Genomic DNA, 21,723 nt, shown 5'->3' with positions numbered 1-21,723 from the left:
TGAACTGTATACGGTAGTGGATTGGGAGCCAGTGAAGCGACTTGAGGAGGGGGGTGATATGAGAGTATCGGTTCACGCGGTAGATAAGACGTGCGGTGTCTTTATGTCCTTTAGTTCTACCACCTTCCCGTCTCCGGAAAAAGCTCATATGCGGATTAATACCTTTCAAATATTTGAACGTCTGCATCATGTCACCCGTTTCTCCTTTCCTCCAAGGTATATATGTTCTGGTCGGCAACAGTTTGCAATGCAAATCCCATACCATTTTTGTAGCTTTTCTTTGCACTGCTTCCAGTCTTTTTACATCTTTAGCCTGATACAGCCTCCAAAACTGAACACAATACTCCAAGTGGGGCCTCACCAACGACTTGTAGAGGGGCATCAACACCTCCATTCTTCTGCTGGTTATACCGCTCTCTATGCAGCCTAGCATCATTCTAGCCATGGCCGTTGCCTTGTCACATTGTTTCTTCACCTTCATATCCTCTGACACCCCAAGGTCTCTCTCCTGAGTCGAGCTTACTAATCTCTCCCCTCCTATCGGTATCTCTCTTTTGGGTTTCTACACCCCAAATGCATCACTCTGCACTTCTTGGCATTAAATGTTAACTACAAATCATACAAAGAAACCAATTCACTAGAACAGTGGTTGCAAACCGCGGCTCGCGAGCCACATGCGGCTCTTTGGCCCCTTCAGTGTCGCTCTTCCCGCGAGTCCGCTCCCTGCCACTGTCCAGCGCTCAGTCCATAGACGCCCACCCCCGCTGAGCCCGCCCTCAGCCCTCCGTCCTTTTTCCGTTCCTGCCAGTGGCCGCCCAGCGTTTAAACTTCTTTATTTTAAGTTGCAGCGATGGGCCGATGGCTCACCTCCTCCAGCCTTTCACTTCCCGCTCAATGCCCCGCCTTCCTGATGAGGTATTTCCTGTTTCCGCGAGGGTGGGCGGGAGTCACTGAGTGGGAAAGGAAAAGCTGGAGCCTGGAAGTGAGCCGTCGGTCTCTGCGACTTAAAATGAAAAGGTAAGGTTTAAACCCTGGGTGGCCACGGCTGGCAGGAATGGAGAGAGGAGGGCTGTTGGGGAGCTGAGGGTGGTGGGCGGGTGGGTGCGGGGCATGGTAGCAGTGCACCTCAAACTCATGCTGCGTGGGGTGGGGGTGGAGTTATACAGTTTCCTTGAATGGTTGGTTTTAATGTTGTAATTCTATTAAAAGTAGTGAATAGTAGGAAATGCATTCAAGCTGAAACTTAATGCAGAAAAAACCCAATGTTTTATACTCACCTCTCAACACAACTCGAACAAATTTACCACCATCAACACACCAAAACTGAACCTACCAATCTCGGACACCCTAAAAATTCTTGGAGTTACCATTGATCGGCACCTAACACTAGAAAATCACGCGAAAAACACAACCAAAAAGATGTTCCACTCAATGTGGAAATTGAAAAGAGTAAGGCCATTCTTACCAAGGACCGTCTTCCATAATTTGGTTCAATCATTGGTACTCAGTCATCTAGATTATTGTAATGCACTCTACGCTGGCTGCAAAGAACAAATACTCAAAAAAACTCCAGACAGCCCAGAACACTGTAGCAAGACTCATATTCGGGAAATCAAATATGAGAGTGCTAAACCCCTACGAGAGAAATTACACTGGCTCCCACTCAACGAACACATCGCGTTCAAGGTGTGCACCCTAGTTCACAAAATCATCCATGGTGATGCCCCAGCCTACATGTCAGACCTGATAGACCTACCACCCAGGAATGCTAAAAATCATCTCACACATTCCATAATCTTCATTTTCCCAACTGTAAAGGTGTAAAATATAAACTAATGTACACATCAACCTTTTCCTATATGAGCACACAAATCTGGAACGCGCTGCCGCGCAACCTAAAAATGATCTACGAACTAACCAGCTTCCGCAAACTACTGAAGACGCATCTCTTCAACAAGACATATCACTAAGATCATCACATGTGAAATCCTCCACATGTTCCCAGAATTATCTTAAAATGTTTTCTTGTTATCTCACTATTATGCTTTATCATTATCATGGAACCCAAATACTTCTGTAATACCAATTGTCTATTCTCTTCTCATTTCCACTATTCATGATGTATTGTAAGCCACATTGAGCCTGCAAAGAGGTGGGAAAATGTGGGATACAAATGCAACAAATAAATAAATAAATAAATAACTAGATATTGTTTGCCACAAGTTCCTTGCACTTTGAAATAGCCAAGACAACTGAGTGAGTTCAGCCCTACTGCACAGTGCTGGACAGGACTGAGTTTTTAAGCAAAGGCCAGCTTAGGAGTACCCTAATTAAGTTAACAACAATGTACCTACCTATATAGTTTAAGTTAAAAAAATTTGGCTCTCAAAAGAAATTTCAATCGTTGTACTGATATTTGGTTCTGTTGACTAATGAGTTTGCCGACCAGTGCACTAGAACAATAAACTCAAAAAGTGCACTGTGTATAAAATAAATATTTTTTTCTTTTTTTATTTGCTAATGGTGCTCAGTAGCAGGGGTCGTGTTCCCAGAACTCTCTTGCAGTATATTACTGCTGGTATCCCTTAACACATCATTGCACTCCTGCCTTCGTACCATATCCCAATATTCATATCATTTAGTTGTTCTATTGATAAGAATGAATTTGTACTTAGCTGATTATGGAGTGCAGGAGGCCACCATTCGATCGAAAGTCCTGTGGGGATCCCCATCCGTAGTGGTGACTAAAAATATGACGGTAGTTTGTACTACTCCCTAAAGTCGGGATGTTAAATGTTGCCAGACCCTCGACCATTCTTCTTTCGGAGATCCCTTCTCATCGTTTCTACTCCCTTTAGGGTATCCACTCTATTGGCTATCTTCGTGTCATCCGCAAAAAGGCAAACCTTTCCTTCCAACCCTTCAGCAATATCTCTCACAAATATATTAATCAAAATGGGCCCCAGCACCGACCCCTGAGGAACCCCACTGCTCACCACCCTTTCCTCCGAGTGGATTCCATTTACCACCATCCTCTGCCACCTGTCGGTCAACCAGTTTTCTATCCAGTTCACCACTTTCGGTCCTAAGTTCAGCCCTTTCAGCTTATTCACGAGTCTTCTGTGGGGGACGGTATCAAAGGCTTTGCTGAAATCCAAGTAGATTACTTCTACCACATGGCCTTCATCCATTTCTTTTGTCAAAGAAGTCAGTGAGATTTGTTTGGCAGGATTTTCCTTTGGTAAAGCCATGTTGACTCAGGTCTGTAACCCATTGTCTTCTAGAAAGTTAACTATCCTTTCTTTCATCAGCGACTCCATTATTTTTCCTACCACCGATGTGAGACTTACCTGTAGTTTCCCATTTCTTCCCTGTCTCCACTTTTGTGAAGAGAGACTACATCCGCTCGTCTCCAATCTCGCGGAACCTCTCCCGTCTGTAAAGATCTATTAAATAACTCTTTAAGAGGTCCCGCCAAGACCTGAGCTCCCTCAGTATCCTGGGATGTATCCCATCTGGCCTCATAGCTTTGTCCACCTTCAGATTCTCCAGCTGTTTATAAACTCTTTCTTCCGTAAATGGCGCAGTATCCACTCCATTCCCAAATATTCCTTCAGCAGCCAACCGCGGTCCTTTACCAGGATTTTCCTCTGTGAACACCGAAGAGAAGTAATTGTTTAGCACATTCGCTTTATCCTCCTCACTTTCCACATAACCATTCTCATTGTCTTTCAGTCTCACAATTCCATTTCTATCTTCTCCTTTCTCCAATATATCTGAAAAAGGTCTTGTCACCTCTATTTACATCTTTAGCCATTTTTTCTTCCGCTCGCGCTTTCGCTTGCCGTATTTCCCTCTTCGTTTCTTTGAGTTTAATCCGATAATCTTTTCCGTGATCCTCTCGTTGCGTTCTTTTGTATTTCTTGAACAAAGCCTCTTTTGCTCTTATTTTTTCAGCTACTTGGTTGGAGAACCATATAGGCTTCCTGTTTCTCTTGGTTTTATTTACTTTCCTTGCGTAAAGATCAGTTGCCATATTTATAGCAGCCTTCAGCTTTGACCACTGATGTTCCACTTCTCCTATGCCTTCCCACTTCAACAGCTCCTTTTTCAGGTATTCCCCCATTTTATCAAAATCAGTACGTCTGAAATCCAGTACTTTTAGTTTTGTGCGTCCACACTCCACCTTCACCCTTATATCAAACCATATTGTGTGATGATCACTATTATATAGGTGGGCACCCACCCAGATATTAGAAACACTTCCTCCATTCGTGAGCACTAGATCTAGCATCGACCCTTCCCTTGTGGGTTCCGTCACCATTTGTCTGAGCAAGGCACTTTGACAGGCATCCACAATCTCCCTACTTCTTTCCGATTCCGCAGACGGGATGTTCCAATCCACATCAGACAAGTTGAAATCTCCCAACAGTAGCACCTCTCCTTTCACACCAATCTTTTGAATATCCTCTATCAGATCCTTGTCTAGCTTCTCTATTTGTGCCGGAGGTCTGTAGATAACCCCCATGTGGATACAGATTCCATGTTCTCTTTCCAGGATAATCCATAAAGCTTCTTCCTTTCCCCAGGTGCCCCGCATTTCAGCCGCTCTGATATTGTCTCTCACATACATCGCTACTCCTCCACCCCTTCGGCCCTCTCTATCCTTTCTAAAAGGTTTATAGCCCGGTATAGTCACATCCCATTCATGGGAATCATTGAACCACGTCTCTGTAATAGCAACAATATCCAAGTTTTCTTCAAACATCAGGGCTTGCAAGTCTTGAACCTTTTTACCTAGACTAAGAGCATTTGTGCTCATTGCTTTCCATCTGCGTAGAGAGTTTAGGTGGTTTTCTGTATTTAGATGACCTTTCCCTCTGCCATCAAGTTTATTCTGGGGGTGTCTATCCAAATTCCCTCGTTTTCCTTTTATCACCCCCGCCTTCTAGTTTAAATGTCTAGAAACATACTGTCTGAATTTGTCCCCAAGAATCCTTTTTCCCATCACTGAACGATGTAGCCCATTATTACAGTACAGCCTGTTATTTTTCCACGTATTACCCCGTGCCCCTATGTGACTAAAACCTTCTTTACACCAAGACTCAAGCCACTTATTGAACTCCACTGTTTTGTGTAGTCTTTCTTCTTCCTTCCCCCATGTGGGAATTACTTTAGAAAAAGCCACAGTCCAAACCAAAGATTTCAGTCCCTCCCCAAGCTTCTGGAATGCTCTCTGTGCTGTAAACTTGCTATTGTTGGCCAGGTCATTTGTCCCCAGGTGAATTACAACATCAATATTTGAAGCCTCGCTCTCTTCCCGGATCACTTTCAGAATTTGGTCGGTACATATAGTAGCTGAAGAAAGGCATTTCACTAGGTTGGAACCCTTGAACTGTGTTCCTAAGTTAATGCCTCTGATAATGGAGTCTCAGAGCAATAAGAGTTTTCTGCTTTTCACCAATCTGTCCTTTTTTGGGGGATGATTCTTGGGTTGTGCTACTTTCATAGCCTCTGGTTCCACCACAGTACTTCTTTTTTCAGCATCATAATGATGCAGTGCAGCAAAAGAATTTGACAGGGGCAAAGGTTGGGAAGGTGAAAGCTTCTGTGTCACAGGTCTGAGCCTACTGTAACCCATCTATTCCTCTGTTGTTTCATTCTCTGTGGCAGTGGTGGTGGTAAATTGGCAGGGAATTGAGTAATTCTGAATGCTTTTTTAGTTGAAACCAATTTTTTCTTTAGTTTGTGGATCTCATCTTTCAAAGCTGATAATTGGAGACAGATAGGACAAGCTCTAAGACTCCAGATAGTTTGATTTAGGATTAAAGCATAACATGTATTGCACTGAATAAAGGACATATTGATGTGATTCACAAGTGTAAAAAAGGTTAACTATGATAGGGGTAACAAGGTTTAAGATTGACCAATTATGTTATGTTTTGGGGATTGGTTTTTAGGTGATGTGTAAACACTTTGATGTGAAAATTATTTTTTTTTTTCAATGAGCAGTCTTTCAAATTTTGTAATTAAACCTTAAACATAAGATTTAGTTGGACAAAAAAATAGGACAGGTCAGGTATGCTAAGGGTGGATTTTCAAATTCAACTGGTTAGTGGTAATATGCTAAATTGTCTTTGTAAGTGCAGCTGCACACATTTACCTTAAATCTAATCCAACAGGTTTTAACTGGATAGTCAGCCTCAACTTTAGAGTTTGTTTTTATTTAGTTAATCCCCTCTAATTATTGTTGAGGTGATATACGGACCAAAGATAATTTTCCTGATTTACATTACACATCAATTACATAAAAAATGTGAAAGGAAAAATATACATCAAAGACAAAGCGACAAAATAGGATAGCATACAATTAGGAATGGGTGTGTTAACTGTGACTGAAATTAGTACAAAGTTAACCAGTTAAAATGAACCAGTTAACTTTGTTGCTCACCGGCTCCTTGAAAGTCTGTCCAATGCAATGTGTCTGGAATATATTGGGAGGTGCTGCAGGGTGTGACACAAACTCACAGTACAGGTGCATAGGGGTATTAAAAGGGAGAGGGAGATACAAAGCCCTTGCTCTCTCGCCTCAGTCCTTGCCTGGTCTGCTCTGTAAACACATAACCTTTTGTTTTCCTTTGTGGTCCCTTGTGTTCACAGCTACCTCTTCTGGACAGATTGGGGACACATTGCTAAGATTGAGCGTGCATACCTGGATGGCTCTGATCGGAAGGTTCTCATCAATACAGATCTGGGCTGGCCCAACGGACTAACCCTGGACTATGATATCCGCAGGTTAGTGTGTGCAGGGCACCCACTCCCTAAACCTGATGGGGTGGGGGAGGCATTCTGACTGAACTTTTACAGAAGCTGGTTGCATCAGATTACATATAGTGGACTTCAATAAACACTTTGCAGTCCCAGATCTCCATGTTTCCAGTTCAGCCTGACTCTTCTCTTGGGCAAATATTTGATTTGAATTGCCCTTGCCATTTAGAACATAAGTTGCCATATTAAGTCAGACGAAAGGTCCATTTATCCTGGTATCCTGTTTATAATATTGTCCATTCCAGGTCATAAATATGTGGTAGGATTCCAAAAAGTGGCAAGATTCAGTGCTATAGTGACTTTCCACAGGTCTACCTCAATAACAGTTTATGGACTTTACGTCCAGGAATTTGCCCCAAACCTTTCTATATAAGTGATCGCAGTAGGTCTCTTAGGAATCTGGGGGTGGGGTGCTTTAGATGGGGGTTTGGGACCTATTGGGTATAAAACTCCTATATACCATGATCTATTCCATATATGTTATGCTCCATGTATGTTATCATGTATGTATGCACCTTAACGCAATACCATTTGTAATTCTGTTACCCGGAAATGGCAACCGCCATTACGGCAAATGTAAGCCACATTGAGCCTGCAAATTGGTGGGAAAATGCGGGATACAAATGCTACAAATAAATATAAATGGAAAGACCTTGGGCTATACGGTATTGTTAAAGTGTTTTGTTTGTTAGTTACTGGAATACTTGCTGTTTGTTAATTTCAATAAAGCTGTTCCTTAAAATTTAAAAATAAACAAATAAAGCTATATTAACTGTTTTTACCACATCTTCTAGCAACACATTTTAGAGCTTATCCATGTATTGAGTGGAAAAGTTTTATCCTATTCATCCCATTTATCATTTTTGTCACCCTTCTCTCTACCTTTTCTAATTCTGCTATATCTTTTTATGAAATATGGAGCCCCATGGTGATCAGAATTGCACACAATACTTAAGATACAGTTGACCCATGCAGCAATAGACAGGCATTATAATATTCTTTGTTTTATTCTGTCTTCCTTCCCCAAGAATTCTGAACATTGTGTTTGCTTTGTTGGCTGCCGCCGCCGCCACACATTGAGCAGAAGATTGCAACATATTGTCCACGACGACACCTAAATACCTTTTCTGGGTGATGATCCCTAATGTGGAACCCAACATCGTGTAGCTATAATTTGGGTTACTGTTCCCAATGTATATCGCTTTACACTTGTCAACATTAAATTTCATCGGCCATCTAGATGCCCAGTCTCTCAAAGCCCTCCTGCAGTTTCTCACAGTCTGCATGTGATTTAACTTTGAATAATTTTTTATCTGCAAATTTGATCACTTCATTGTTCCCATGACTAAATAATTGATAAATATGTTAAAAATATAAACAGTACCAGTACAGATCTCTGTGGGTACTCCATTATTCACCTTCCTCCATTGAGAAAATTGACCATTTAACCCTACTCTCTGTTTTCTATATTTTAATCAGTTCTTTATCCACTGCCTCCTATTCCATGGTTTTTTTTTTATGTCATCAGGAGTTTCTCATGAGGGACTTTGTCCAGCTAGAGAATATCAACTGGCTCACCTTTATCTACATGTTTATTCACGCCTTCAAAAAATATAGCAGATTAGTAAAACAAGACTTCCTTTGGTTAAATCCATGTTCAGTCTATCCAAGTAAACCATGTTTGTCTCTGTGTTTAGTAATTTTGTTCTTTATAATAGTCTCTACTATTTCTCATTCTCCTCTCTTTCTGCAGGATGTTTTGGGTGGATGCACACTTGGACCGAATAGAAAGTGCAGATCTCAATGGGAAGTTGCGACAAGTTCTTATCAGTCATGTATCGCACCCTTTTGCCCTCACTCAGGTGAATGCTTCACATATGCTACTCAGTTCCAAAGGGTGTAGGTCAGAGCAGGACATCTGGTGGCCTAAGTCTGAGTGCCTGGACTAGACTGTAGCCCACGGAGGGTTTAACTAGCCTGCAGTGCTTGAGACTGGAGTGTAGCTTGCAAGGGCCCTAAGATGAAGCACGGTACCTTTGGATGGATGGTAGGGCATGGTACTGGTAGGACTATAGTTTGTAGATACTTAAAAGAGAACTGTAAGTAAATGTGTATTTCAACATATTTTTTCACCTGAGAGTAGCACGATCACTGGATCTACTGGACAGATTGGCAAACAAAATCTATTCAACGGGTGGACAAGTATTCTGGGCGAAACAAAGAGACGGTACTGGCAAATGCAGAAGATCTGATGGACATTATTGTGGTGTCGCCTCAGAGACAGACAGGTATGGGACAGCTCAGGAATCACAGCCTTGCACTCTGAGTAGCTTCTGTTATGTTTCATGGACAATTAATTTTGAGAGATGCACAAAGAGGGGGTTATTATGTAACTACATATGAAGAGGACAAATTTAGGGCTTGCCTACCATTTCTATGATTGAATCTTAGGTTCTATTCCCAGAATTTATAATCACTGATTTCAGCAATTATTTGTCCAAGAAAGTTTTAATTCTAAACATAAGAACATAAACGTTGCCATATTGGGACAGACCCAAGGTCCATCAAGCCCAGTATCCTGTTTCCAACAGTGGCCAATCCAGGTTAAACGTACCTGGCAAGATCCCAAAACAGCACAATACATTTTATGCTGCTTATCTAGAAATAAGTAGCGGTTTTTCCCAAGTCCACCTTAATAATGGCTTATGGACTTTTCTTTTAGAAAGCTATCCAAACCTTTTTTAAACCCCGCTAAGCTAACTGCTTTTAGTAAAAAACCTGCCCAAAGTTTCCAAAGATATACTGCCCACATTTCAATATCAGAGGGAGATTTTATAGATGAGCCTACATTTAGGTATCTAAAGGAAATTAGGCACCTGCTTTCCTTTACAGAATACTAATGTAATTGGGTAGACAGGTGCATATATGTTTGGCACGAGCACTTACACCAGCCATAGAGCTTAGTGTAAATGCTTGCACCTAGATTGTAAAAAAAATGTGCAAATTATAGTATTCTGTGATTTATTTAAAAACCATACCCCGCCTAATACCAAGGTAGATTCCAATACATATAAAAACAGAGAAACAAACTTCATAAAAAACAATAAAATAAAACATCAGCACTGCTCAACCATCTCGAAGTCATTAAAAAAAAATAAAACTGCTACAACAAACAAATATCTTGTAGTTTTTTAAATGGAATTTAGCCACACATAAACATATCTGGCCAACAAGTTCATTCCAATATAATATCTCTGCAACAGAGAATGTTGATGCCCATGTGTTTGCATGAATTGTGGTTAATACATCTGAGGATAAATGTACTGCATCCTCTGAACACAATGCTCTATTCGGGTGATACACATATAAGATATCTTTAAAATACAGTGGGGAATGAGAATGTATCACTTGATGAATTAAAGATAACACTTTAAATTTAACTCTATAAAACACTGGTAGCCAATGGAGTTGTTTTAGAATTGGAGAAATGTGAGCTGTTTTCAAAACTCTGGTCACTGCATTTTGAACAATCTGCAATGCCCTGCACTGAGAACTCATCAGGCCAAGGTACAAGGCATTGCAGTAGTCTAGTTTACTGAGAACAAGAGTCTGTACCACACTAGAAATCAGACCGCAAACATTAGCCTTAACTTATATAACAGATGTGATTGAAAAAAAAAAATAGAAGACTGAATCACACATGGTGTAACTGTGCACCCTGCCCATACTTCGCTCATTTGTACGTACACCTTCAAACTATGCGCCATTGCATTTAGGCATCAGGTTGTAGAATAGCATGTAGCCAGAATGTTGGCATTTACATGTATGTATGTGTATGTTCAATTGGAAACTGCCTAGAAGATAGGCGGTGTAAAAATGTTTTAAATAAAATAAATATTCTGTTGCTATTCTGGTTATTAATACATGTTCTTGGTGCTAAATTTATCAAATTAATTTTGTGTCCACAAAACTTTCATAGCTGCTTGCAAATGTTTGGTGTGTAAGAGTTATAGCTAGTTAAGTAAAACCCTAAATACAGGATCCATGTGCACACTCAGTCAGCAACTTTCAAGCGGCTCTCAATAGCTCTGTGGCAACCAGAATGTCATTACGTTCAGTTCAGGTATTGTGTATCCTTTGTAGGTAGCAACGCCTGTGGAGTGAATAATGGAGGCTGTTCCCACCTCTGCTTGGCCAAGATATCTGACTTTGTCTGTGCATGCCCTGATGATACAGAAGGACAGCACTGTTCCATCAGTGAGTTCAAGTTCAGCATTCCAAGTTCACTTATTGCATGGTTACTAAATAAAGTCAGTCATCAGGTTACTCACATTATCCTCTACAACTAATGCCTTCCTCTGTGGCTAGTGCCCCTTCACCATTCCCTGCATTGCCTCCTACAGACAGTGCTTCTGCACTTTTCCTTCCAGCCCTCCCACAGCCAGCAATCCTCAGCCATTCCCTATAGAAGCCTCAAAGTCAGTCCCCATCCCAGGCAGCACTCTTCTACCATTCACTAGAATTCCTCCATCCACAACTCCCATTGCTCACCATAGAGAACGCTCCTCCACCATTTTATACAGCTCCCACACACAGCCAGAACTCCATCATTTCCTACAGCTGCCTCATATCCAGCTTTCTTTAATCTCCTACATCTCCCCTACAGCCAGAGCTTTTTGACTACTCATGACATCTCCCTCACCATACCCAGTGATCCTGTAGCTTTCTCTCCTTATCAGCCAGGCTGGACTTGGAAGTTGTATAAGCTCATAATTGGCAAGGCTGAGGAGATTATGAATTGAGCATTCCCCTTCTCCTAATTTCTAAACTTCTCTTCACAATGTTCTTTTGTGTCTTTGCAGCCCCAGGGTTTGTTCCAGAAAGCACCACCAGCAGTAGGAGGAACCCTACAGCACAGACAGCAGGATATCTCACTCCGCTGGAAACAACTGTCAGAAGGTATGTGAAGACAGTCAGGGGTGGTTGATGGGATATGTCAATTCTTCATGTGTGTCACAACTTGTTTTCTAGTGGGGATCTGGGAGTCTTTTCATCTCACAAAGTTGCTAGCTTATCAGTTGGAGAAACCTTATCTGTTTTAATCTGGTTGCTGATATGGCTTCTGTTAGCAGTTTAGGGACTTATAAAGGGATGTACATTTGAGAAATTATTTGATGTGTATTTGAATCCCTTCAGCTCCCACAAGAAAAACCAACCTTAGGTGAAACCATTCTGAAATGTTCAAAAAATAACTTTACACAATGACTTAAAAAATTTCAAATCCAGCACATGATAAAATGTTTATTCTGAGGTCCACTGGAGCACCAAATGAAATGGAAATTCTTAGAGCTCGGGGGGCTTCCTTCCTGTGCCCTGTGAAGCTGGGCTGGTATTTCCCAAGCTCACTTGCACCACCTGCTGTTGGCAAAAGGGTGAATGAGTGGATACTTGAAATAAACTGAGAACTTGTGAGACTCTTCTGCTCCTTGAGAAGATGAAATATCCTTAATTATGTCAAGTCTACCAAGCTTTTCACTGTCTGTCATCTTTTGCCCATAGCTGCTTGGAGAAAGAAATCAGTCAAGGTCTATGTACACAGCAAAATGGAGCTGTGCCAGCAACCACAGGTAAGAACTCTCCTCTTCTCCAAAGAAAAAGTCCCCCACCTCTCATGCCAGTCATACTGTAGGAAGGGTAAGAATATACCTCATTTCATGCTAGCCAGAACAGTTGATGCCTCTCTTTTCTGAGGTAGAAGCTGTCCTTTGTTCTTATAGTAATGGTGCTATTTCATAATTGTGTTATAGCAATAAGATTGGCAGTAGTTTATTTCTTCTTTATCGCCACCATTTGTCCTTCACCACTCTATCTCTATTTCTCTACCTTCTTTGCCAGTCTTCCCTAGCATCACGCCTCACTATTCCTTCTTTGGGTTTTTCAGGAGAGGGACTGCATGTCAGTTACATAATTGGAGGTTTCCTCAGTACCGTTGTTCTCCTCCTGTTGATTGCTGTGCTGATTATATACAGGTAAAGAACCTCTGATGCACTATCTTTCACAGAATCCTTACCATTCTTATTCTGTTTTCAAGGAATAAAAATTGAATGTGTTATTCCACTTGTGCAAGCACAGAAAGAGATGCATGCATTCAGAGAGCCATTCATCATGATGCAAAGATTCACAGAGAAAGTAATGTTGCTCACCTGTAACAAGTGTTTTCCATAGTCAGCACACACAAGTGAGATGATGTCATCTGGTGGGGAAAAAACTGTCTCCCAGAGCTCTGAACTTAGTGTAAATTTCTGAGGATGCACAGCCCTTCTCATGTACTATGGTCTTCTCAGCTCCTTGGCTAGTTCCAAAGTTCAAAAGATTAATTACATCTGTCAAGGAGGTGGGAGGGATTGGGTGCCTCATCAATCTTGCTGTCTACAGAAAACATCTGTTATAGGTGAGCAACATAGGTTTTTTTTTTTTTTTACAATAAATGTTTATTAAAGTTTTGAGAAGGTTACATCAATGCATAAAAATAGGTTGCAAAACCAGTATCATCTTGTCAAATCCCCTCTTTAAACAACATGCAGTAATAATCGGATAATACTTCCCCTTCCCTCTTTACCCCCCCCCCCCCCAAATAAAACCCCTCTTTCCCCTTAAACAGTACCCAATAAATGATCCAGTTTAACCCATTTGGTCGCCTTAGGATCAAACCTCCCCAACCGGCGGTCAGTTAATTTTTCCAATTCCCAAACGAAGTTTCACCATCCATATGGAAGTGGAAGACCCGGTAGTCTGCTTCCAATGGGCTGCTATCACTGACTTTGCAGCTGCAAAACAAAGTCTTTTTGCCATTTATGTCCTCTTTGAGTCCCCCATCCCAGCAGGCACCATTTGGGATAACAGGGACACACAGCCTCCAAAATGGTAGTCACAGACTGAATGATTCCCTGCCAGTACCCCTGTATTCGTCTACAAGTCCACCAGATGTGGAGAAATGAGCCAGTGTCTGTGCCACATCTCCAACACAGGTCTGAAGCCCCAGGAAACATTTTCTTAATCCGCTCCGGGATGTAATACCATCTTGTTAGAACTTTAAATGCATTCTCTTTAATCAGAACACATAGGGAAGCTTTCTTCACTTCCAGGCATACTGCCTTCCATTCACTCGCACTTAATTCACACCCTAAATCCTCCTCCCATACCCTCATATATGGAAACTTGGTGAACTCATCCCCTCTAATAAGTTGGTAGAAGATAGAAATAACCCTTCTAATTTTCCCCATAGAAGACCACAAATTCTCCAAGGAGAAATTAGATCTTACCTGCTAATTTGCTTTCCTTTAGTCCCTCCGGACCGGACCAGGATTGGACTGATGGGTTGTGCTCGCCTACCAGCAGGTGGAGACTGAGAAAAAACTCTGACTCTAGAGAGCCAATAGGAGCCCTGGCCATGTGACCTTAGCCTCAGTATTTGAATAACAAAGCAGGAAAGAAAGAAAGACCTTCTGTGCCGTATGGAATCCTAGCAGCCACAAAGCACTCGGCAATGCCAAGTATCAGAGCTCACCAGCAACTCTCACCAGAGAAGTGGTATGGCCCGATATGTATTACAGCTCACCAGCAACTCTCACTAGAGAAGTGGTATGGCTCACTTGTACTATAGCTCACCAGCAACTCTCACCAGAGAAGCGATATGGCTCACATGTAATATAGCTCACCAGCAACTCTCCCCAGAGAAGTGGTATGGCTCACATATAATATAGCTCACCCGCAACTCTCACCAGAGAAGTGGTATGGCTCACTTGTCTTATAGCTCACCAGCAACTCTCACCAGAGAAGTGGTATGGCCCACTTAAGATTTTATATATATTCCATCAACTGAGCTTACCAGCAACTCTCACCAGAAAAGTGGTAAATCATATTTAAGGTTTTATAGATATTCCAGCAACTGAGCTCAGCCACAACTCTCACCAGAGAAGTGGTATGGCGTATTTAAGGTTTTATAGATAGATTCCAGCAATTGAGCTCACCAGCAACCACCAGAGAAGTGGTATAGACCACGTAAAGTTCTGTATATATATAGTATTGTTCCACGAATCGTAAAGGAATGAATACACTTCCTACTGAAACACTTCCTACTTAATAAAAGAAGCTAAAGAGTAGAGAGAACATGGGAGGGGCCTGGTCTGGTCCGGAGGGACTAAAGGAAAGCAAATTAGCAGGTAAGATCTAATTTCTCCTTCCTTAGCGTCCCTCCGGACCGGACCAGGATTGGACTGATGGGAAGTACCAAAGCAGTAATCTGAAGGGAGGGACCTTATGAAAACTGCAGAGAAATGTTCATGCTGCATAGGCCACCTGGCGACAACTAACATGTAGTGTGTCCCAATGAGCAAAATAAAATGAAACTAGGACTAAGTTGCCAACTTACCAATGTGCACCGAGAGCACCAAAAATCGCCGTAGTAAGAATAGAGCCCGCTTCTGAAGTTGTGGAATATGTTGTAATATGCTGTGGAACTGCCCTCTCAGCGAGAAGAGAAATAGACATTCTCATTTCCTTGATCCTTCGCGATATAGCGGGTTAGAAACAATGAAAAACTTTTACGCCTACTGGCTAGAAGGACAAAACCAATAAGAAAAAACCGATTGGGAAAGGTGAAAACTTTAAACTACAGCAGACCGAAAAGAAGTTACCAACCATAGAAGTATTCCACACATAGATCTACTTGCTGCAATGGCTACTGGGAAACACTGCTTGAAGAGGAAAACTTTATAGAAAAAGTTATGGCTACTAGAAAACAGAACTTTAAGAGTCTGTTCACCTAGTTCACCTAGCTGGTGGACGAAGCGGGAGGTACAGGTGCAGGACTCCTTTAAGAAACCGCTTTGACAGTGGATGCTGCATAAGCGTGCGGTTGTCAACAGTATCATGCATCACTGATAGAGCTGCCAAATGAACTCTAATGGATGAGTAAGACAGACAAGATTTCGCAAGATGCAGAAGATATTCCAAAACATGCAAAATGGATACTGTTTGTGGAATGAAGTGGCGAGAGGAGTACCACAGAGTGAACCGTCGCCACTTTGATTCATAGGACTTTAATGTAGATTTCTGTCTGGAAGCAATTAAAACTTGAAGTACTTCCTGCGAAAATATCAAAGATGTTGCAGACCCAGGAACCACGCCATAAGTTTGAGTGACTGGGGGTCCGGATGTAGAAGGGTGCCTTGGTTCTGCGTAAACACCTAGTGAGATGATGGAAGAAACGCATAAAGAAGGCTGAAAATCCCCTGCTGGACGTTGGCATCTGTCCCTGTCTCCGTCAAGACTGTTGCTGAACGGAAGAAGCAAGAAATGTTCGTGAGCCTGAAGGCAAAAAGAGATAGCCCTGAAGTGTCGCAGTGAGGAAGTAAGGCTGAAAAAATGAGAGTCCATTCACCTAAATGCAGGGTGACACAACTAAGAAAAAATGAGTACAAACTCAAGAGTATACTCTTAACTCCTCCTTGGCGGATGACATAACCCATTGCCATGGCAAGGACCAACATAGCTCTCTCCGCCTTGTTTGTCAGTAGGGAAAACAAAATTCACCCGAAGGTAAAACGAATTGCTGAGGTCCCCCAGAAAAACAATATATACAAAAAAGCTTCTGCCAAAAAGTGTACTGCACGAAGCATCCCAATGACAGAACTAAGGTTCTTGAGATAACTAGATGACACTTAAATAGCGCGATTGATGACCCTGAGATTCGCAATTGGATGAAGGAAAATTCCTTCTTGGGCATTAGAAAGTAAAATTGCATTCTGCAGAATAGAGCGAGGAAATGGCCGAAGGCCCAAGGTCACCAAGAAAAATATAAACTGGGATGTTTGCAGAGGAGACAAAAGACTGTGCGCCAACTTGACTAAACAAAGAGAAAATCAGAGATATCTGATGAGAGATCAAATGAGAGGCCTGGCTACAATCACCACCCAACCTAGAGACTGTAAGAAATGCAACACCCGGTGCGTGACCTGAGAACTCTGCTGATAAGACTTTCTCCAATTAGGCAGTCGTCTAGGTAAGAATGAAATGACCCTAAGAGCGCAATGAACATCCTCTTAGATCTATAAAAGAACGGAAGAGAGAGTACTGCTGAAAATGACCGGTTAATGCATAAGCTAAAAACTAGCCATTCTCTGGATCCTGAGGAGAAGAGGAAGGGTGACCAAGGACACCAGTTAAATAGGGCTACAAACTCCAACCCTATCTCTATGGCGTTCCATAGTTGGGTAAGTTCTGAATATAGAAAGTTCTGAATATAGGAGTCCACCAGCTATGGTAGTACGCTCCGGACAGAAAAAAATTGTCCCAGTATGAACGTCTGATTCACCGGCCTGTAATTTCTTGGATCTCCCTAATCCACATACCACTAATCCACGTACCACGGTCATGCGTCCTCCCTCACTGAGATGTAGATTGTAAGCTCCTTTGAGCAGGGAACGTCCTTCTTTGTTAATTTGTACAGCGCTGCGTAACCCTAGTAGCGCTCTAGAAATGTTAAGTAGTAGTAGTAGTACCAGACTCACACCCAATAGATATGAATGTTGAGCTTGTTTCAGGTTAAAACACCGAACCTAGGCCCAGGGTCCCCGGTGTTCCTAGTGGTGAACAGCCATGGCAAATATTGTATGCGTTAGTTTGCAGAATTACTGCAAAGCCTTGCTTTTGGAGCAGAGATTTCTGTTCGATACTCTCGTGAGGTTTTTTTTTTTTTTTTTCTTTAATGCTGTTCTGGCTGTAGAAAGGTGGACATTTGAGCTTCCCCAGAATGGCAAAACTTATGTACCTATGCCCATTAGATATGAATGCTGGACTTGATGGACTTTAGGCCTTACCCAGCATAACCATACTTATGTACCTATGGTATAAATACACAGGAAGTGAGTGAATCCCCTACCAATTGAAAGAACACTCTGGAGTGAAGGCGCATAGAATGAAAATGAAAAAGGACAAACTTGGAAATTACCTGTAACGAAAAAAGTGAAGTTGTGCCACAGCCACTTGGTGAAGGCAGTGTAGACAAGACTGTATCTGAATTCAAGAAAGCTTGATATAACATCAGGTCTCTAAGGAAGAGGAAGAGATAGCAGATGGTATGTATAGGCATACTGGACCAAACCAGGATGTTTATAATCTGCCAATGCTGAACTGATAGAGTAGAGACAAACACGAGTAGATGGTTTGAGGACCGTCCACTATCTTTAAGTGAAAGGATGACTTTATCCTCTAAGTGACCATATGTCCTGTAAAAACCAGAAGAAAGCTAAAATGAAATATGAGAGGCTTCAAGGCAGTTGGAAAAGAAGGGAAGACATGAATAAAGCATGCCTGCTAAGGCAGCTGAGTGACCGGGAGCTTGGTAGACAGGACTGTCCCTCAGAGAATATGAAAGAGCTGATATATCCCCATGGCATCTGAACAATATACTGTATGTCTCTAGAGAAGGCTTCTTAAAGTCGGAAAAAGAAAACACTGTATAACACTACAGCCATTGAGAGTGTCTGTTAAGTTCTTAAAACACTATATTACATCATAGGCATGGAGTAAAATGCTTGAAAGGAACTAAGATATTATGGTCAGAATTGCAAAGTACCAATCAATTGACTCTTAGACAATGTAGTCCTATTCACCAGGGAATGAGAAAGACAGAAATTTACTCTATGCCTATAGAAAAGTTTCTAAAGTTCTTAAAACACTGTATAATACTACAGCTATTGTGCTTGAAATGAATTATGATATTATGATAAGATGTAGATTTTCCACCAGGCAATGAAAAATGACTGAGCACCAGAAAAAACTATTGTTAACAGCCCCGTGATACATAGAAATTTAAAAGAAGAAAAGCTTGTTATATATCCATATATGAAAGGAGCCCCCTTTCAACCAAATATTGCCTGCTGATGTGAAGAGCATTTTAGAATACGCCGTTCAGCACATACAAAAGTGTACACATCTTGGAGCCGAACTGCTCTATGAACTGCAGCCTTACCTTCAGCAGAGAGATCCCCGACTGATAAGATGGAGGGAGAAACAAAATGGCCGCCGTTCGCTCCACTGGCCCTGTGGCGATCGTCGACAGCGCGCCCGACACCTCCGAACAAGCGGAGCCCAGTGGAACGGCGAAGAAACAACAGCCGGCGAAAAAGGCCCTGAAAAAACTGGAGGCAGCACCGGACCCGAAGAAACCTTGAAGGGAGAGCAAAATTTACACATTCCGGCTGCGTGAACTGCGCGACGCTGACCGACAGCAGCTGTTTGAACTTTTAAGCCATATCGGAAAAAACAGGTGGCCGCGCTTACGCAGTTCGCACCTTTCTTTTTTTTTTTTTTTCATTTGTTTAAACTGCCGCCACCAAAACGCAAGAAAATGGAGGAAATTAAATCTGACGAGAAAAATCGCTGTTTAAAGTCACAGATACTGAATTATTTTCTTCTGTTTGTTTTTTTTTTTTTATAACCCCTCAATCATAATAAAACACTGGAGCTGCCTGCTTGTTAGAAGTCTGGGGAAAGAAAGGCTGCTTCTTTGAATTTCCTTTTATTTGATTTAATTCTTTTAAAGCAGCTACCTGTTAAAAGTGGCTGCCTCTCCCAAAGACGGTACACCTTTCCAGAGAAAGGGACGGCCCTTCCCTGCTAAGCCAGGGAGATGGGGAGGAAGGGGGGTGGACTCGAGACACCCGAGTTTAACACCCCCGAGGCTGTCAAAGAAAGAAGAGAAAGGAAACCCTGTCAAGCCTCTAAATAAGATTCCAGGCACAGAAGAATTATCACAAATATCTGTAATATCTAAAGAGAAAAGGAGAGAGACTAATGGGCTCACTTCCTACCTGCTGAGAGACTGAGAAAATACTGAGGCTAAGGTCACATGGCCAGGGCTCCTATTGGCTCTCTAGAGTCAGAGTTTTTTCTCAGTCTCCACCTGCTGGTAGGCGAGCACAACCCATCAGTCCAATCCTGGTCCGGTCCGGAGGGACGCTAAGGAATTGTTCATTCTCATCCTGGTCTGCCTTCAACCACCCCCTGCTAGAGATGTAGTGTTTAACTTGCAGGTAGGAAAATAAATCTGATGTGGGCAGCCCAAATTCTTCCCGTAGCTCCTCAAACAGGCGCATTTCACCCCCATCTAGAAGCTCCCGGAACCTAATCTGTCCCTTACGTGCCCAGGTATAATCCACCCGTCTAAAGCCCACCTGAAAGCCCGGTTCCTGTGAGATGTGTGCGAAGGAGGATGGTGCTCGAGATCCCCTTAAGTTGTTTTTTAGCCTATTCCATATTAATAATAAATGAGACACAAATGGATTAGTGGACAATTGCTTACACTCTCGCTGTGAGAGAGAAGCCCAGAGAGCAGCATCTAGCGAGTATTCACCCACAAAATGCTGCTCTAGTACACTAGAGTGGAACGATTTCCCTGTCTCCAAACTGAAATAAGCTTCAGTTGTGCAGCCCAATAGTACCACTCCAGGTTGGGCATTCCTCTATCTCCCAAGTCCATCGAGCCCCACATCACCTTCCTGGCTAACCTCGGGGTACTCCTCCCCCACACAAAGCCTGAAATTTCGCTCTGCAGACGCTCCAGATCAATTCTAGGTACCCACAAGGGCAAGGACTGAAACAAAAACAATAATCGAGGTAAAATATTCATTTTCACAGCAGCAATCCTCCCCCACCAAGAGAGCCACCCGTCTTGCCACCCTTTCAAGTCCCTTCGAAGCTGTTGAATCAAGGGCGCATAATTCAGAGCATACAGCTTATTTAGATCCTTGGGGATCTGTATTCCCAAGTATCGAAAGCTTATACCAGCCTCTTGGAATGGAAAAGACCGTAGCAGTCTCACTTCTTCAGCCTCAGTAATTGTAATTCCCATGAATTCAGATTTATCATAGTTTACCTTAAACCCTGAGAGCCTCCCAAAATTAGTGAGTTCCCAGATTATAATGGGTAGGGTCAGCTGTGGTGTTTTGACATAAAAGAGGATATCATCAGCAAAAAGAGTGATTTTAAGCTCCACCTCCCCAATCTGGATCCCCCCCTAATATTGCCCAAGGCTCGTATTTTACTGGCAAACGGTTCGCTAGATACGGCAAACAGTAATGGAGAAAGAGGACACCCCTGCCTCGTTCCCCTCAGAATCGGAAAGAATGAGGAGTAGCCACCATTTATTTTAATATGTGCAACCGGGGCTGCATAAAGGCCCTAGAGCCAGCCTATAAATTTGGGTCCAAACCCCATATACCCTAAAACTTCACATAACTATACCCATTCAACCCTATCAAATGCCTTTTCAGCGTCTGTTGTCAACAAGGCTAATGAATCCCCCTGTTCTTTTGCACCCCAGAGTATGTGTAAGGTCCTTCAAATGTTATCCGCCACCTGCCTACGGGGAACAAGGTAAAATTATGTATCATACCTGATAATTTTCTTTCCGTTAATCATAGCAGATCAATCCATAGACTGGTGGGTTGTGTCCATCTACCAGCAGGTGGATAGAGAGCAATCTTTTGCCTCCCTCTATGTGGTCATGTGCTGCCGGAAACTCCTCAGTATGTCGATATCAAAGCTCCATCCGCAGGACTCAGCACTTAGAGAATTACACCCAGAAAGGGACACTCTGCCCAGCTCACCACCGCCGAAGCGGGGGAGAGGAATCCGTCCAGCTCATCCCCGCGAAGCGGGGGAGGGACACCACACCTGCCGATGCGGGGGGATCTGGCTTATCCTGCTACCGCAACCGCAGGAGGAGCTGGCTTACCCAAACACTGCCGAAGCTGGAGGGATACAAAGCTACCCTACTGCCGCACAAAGCGGGAGGGAGCGCCGGCATAATTTAGTTATCAATCCAGCCAC

At 42.6% G+C, this 21,723-nt stretch overlaps 1 protein-coding gene across 1 annotated transcript in view; it reads left to right on the top strand.

Moving 5' to 3' along the window:
• Positions 1-21,723, top strand: part of LRP4 (LDL receptor related protein 4) — a 203,670-nt gene that overhangs the window by 164,446 nt on the left and 17,501 nt on the right. The window contains exons 30-36 of the mRNA XM_030200877.1: positions 6,661-6,795; positions 8,582-8,690; positions 8,972-9,116; positions 10,972-11,085; positions 11,691-11,787; positions 12,388-12,455; positions 12,770-12,857. Of these exons, the coding sequence (XP_030056737.1) occupies positions 6,661-6,795; positions 8,582-8,690; positions 8,972-9,116; positions 10,972-11,085; positions 11,691-11,787; positions 12,388-12,455; positions 12,770-12,857 (756 nt within the window). The remainder of the gene's footprint in view (positions 1-6,660; positions 6,796-8,581; positions 8,691-8,971; positions 9,117-10,971; positions 11,086-11,690; positions 11,788-12,387; positions 12,456-12,769; positions 12,858-21,723) is intronic.

This window comes from Microcaecilia unicolor, chromosome 4, assembly GCF_901765095.1.
Source record: "Microcaecilia unicolor chromosome 4, aMicUni1.1, whole genome shotgun sequence".
In the NCBI taxonomy this organism is placed as follows: Eukaryota; Metazoa; Chordata; class Amphibia; order Gymnophiona; family Siphonopidae; genus Microcaecilia; species Microcaecilia unicolor.
The sequence above is the reverse complement of the archived record's forward strand: the minus strand, read 5'-3'. Positions and strand labels throughout refer to the sequence as shown.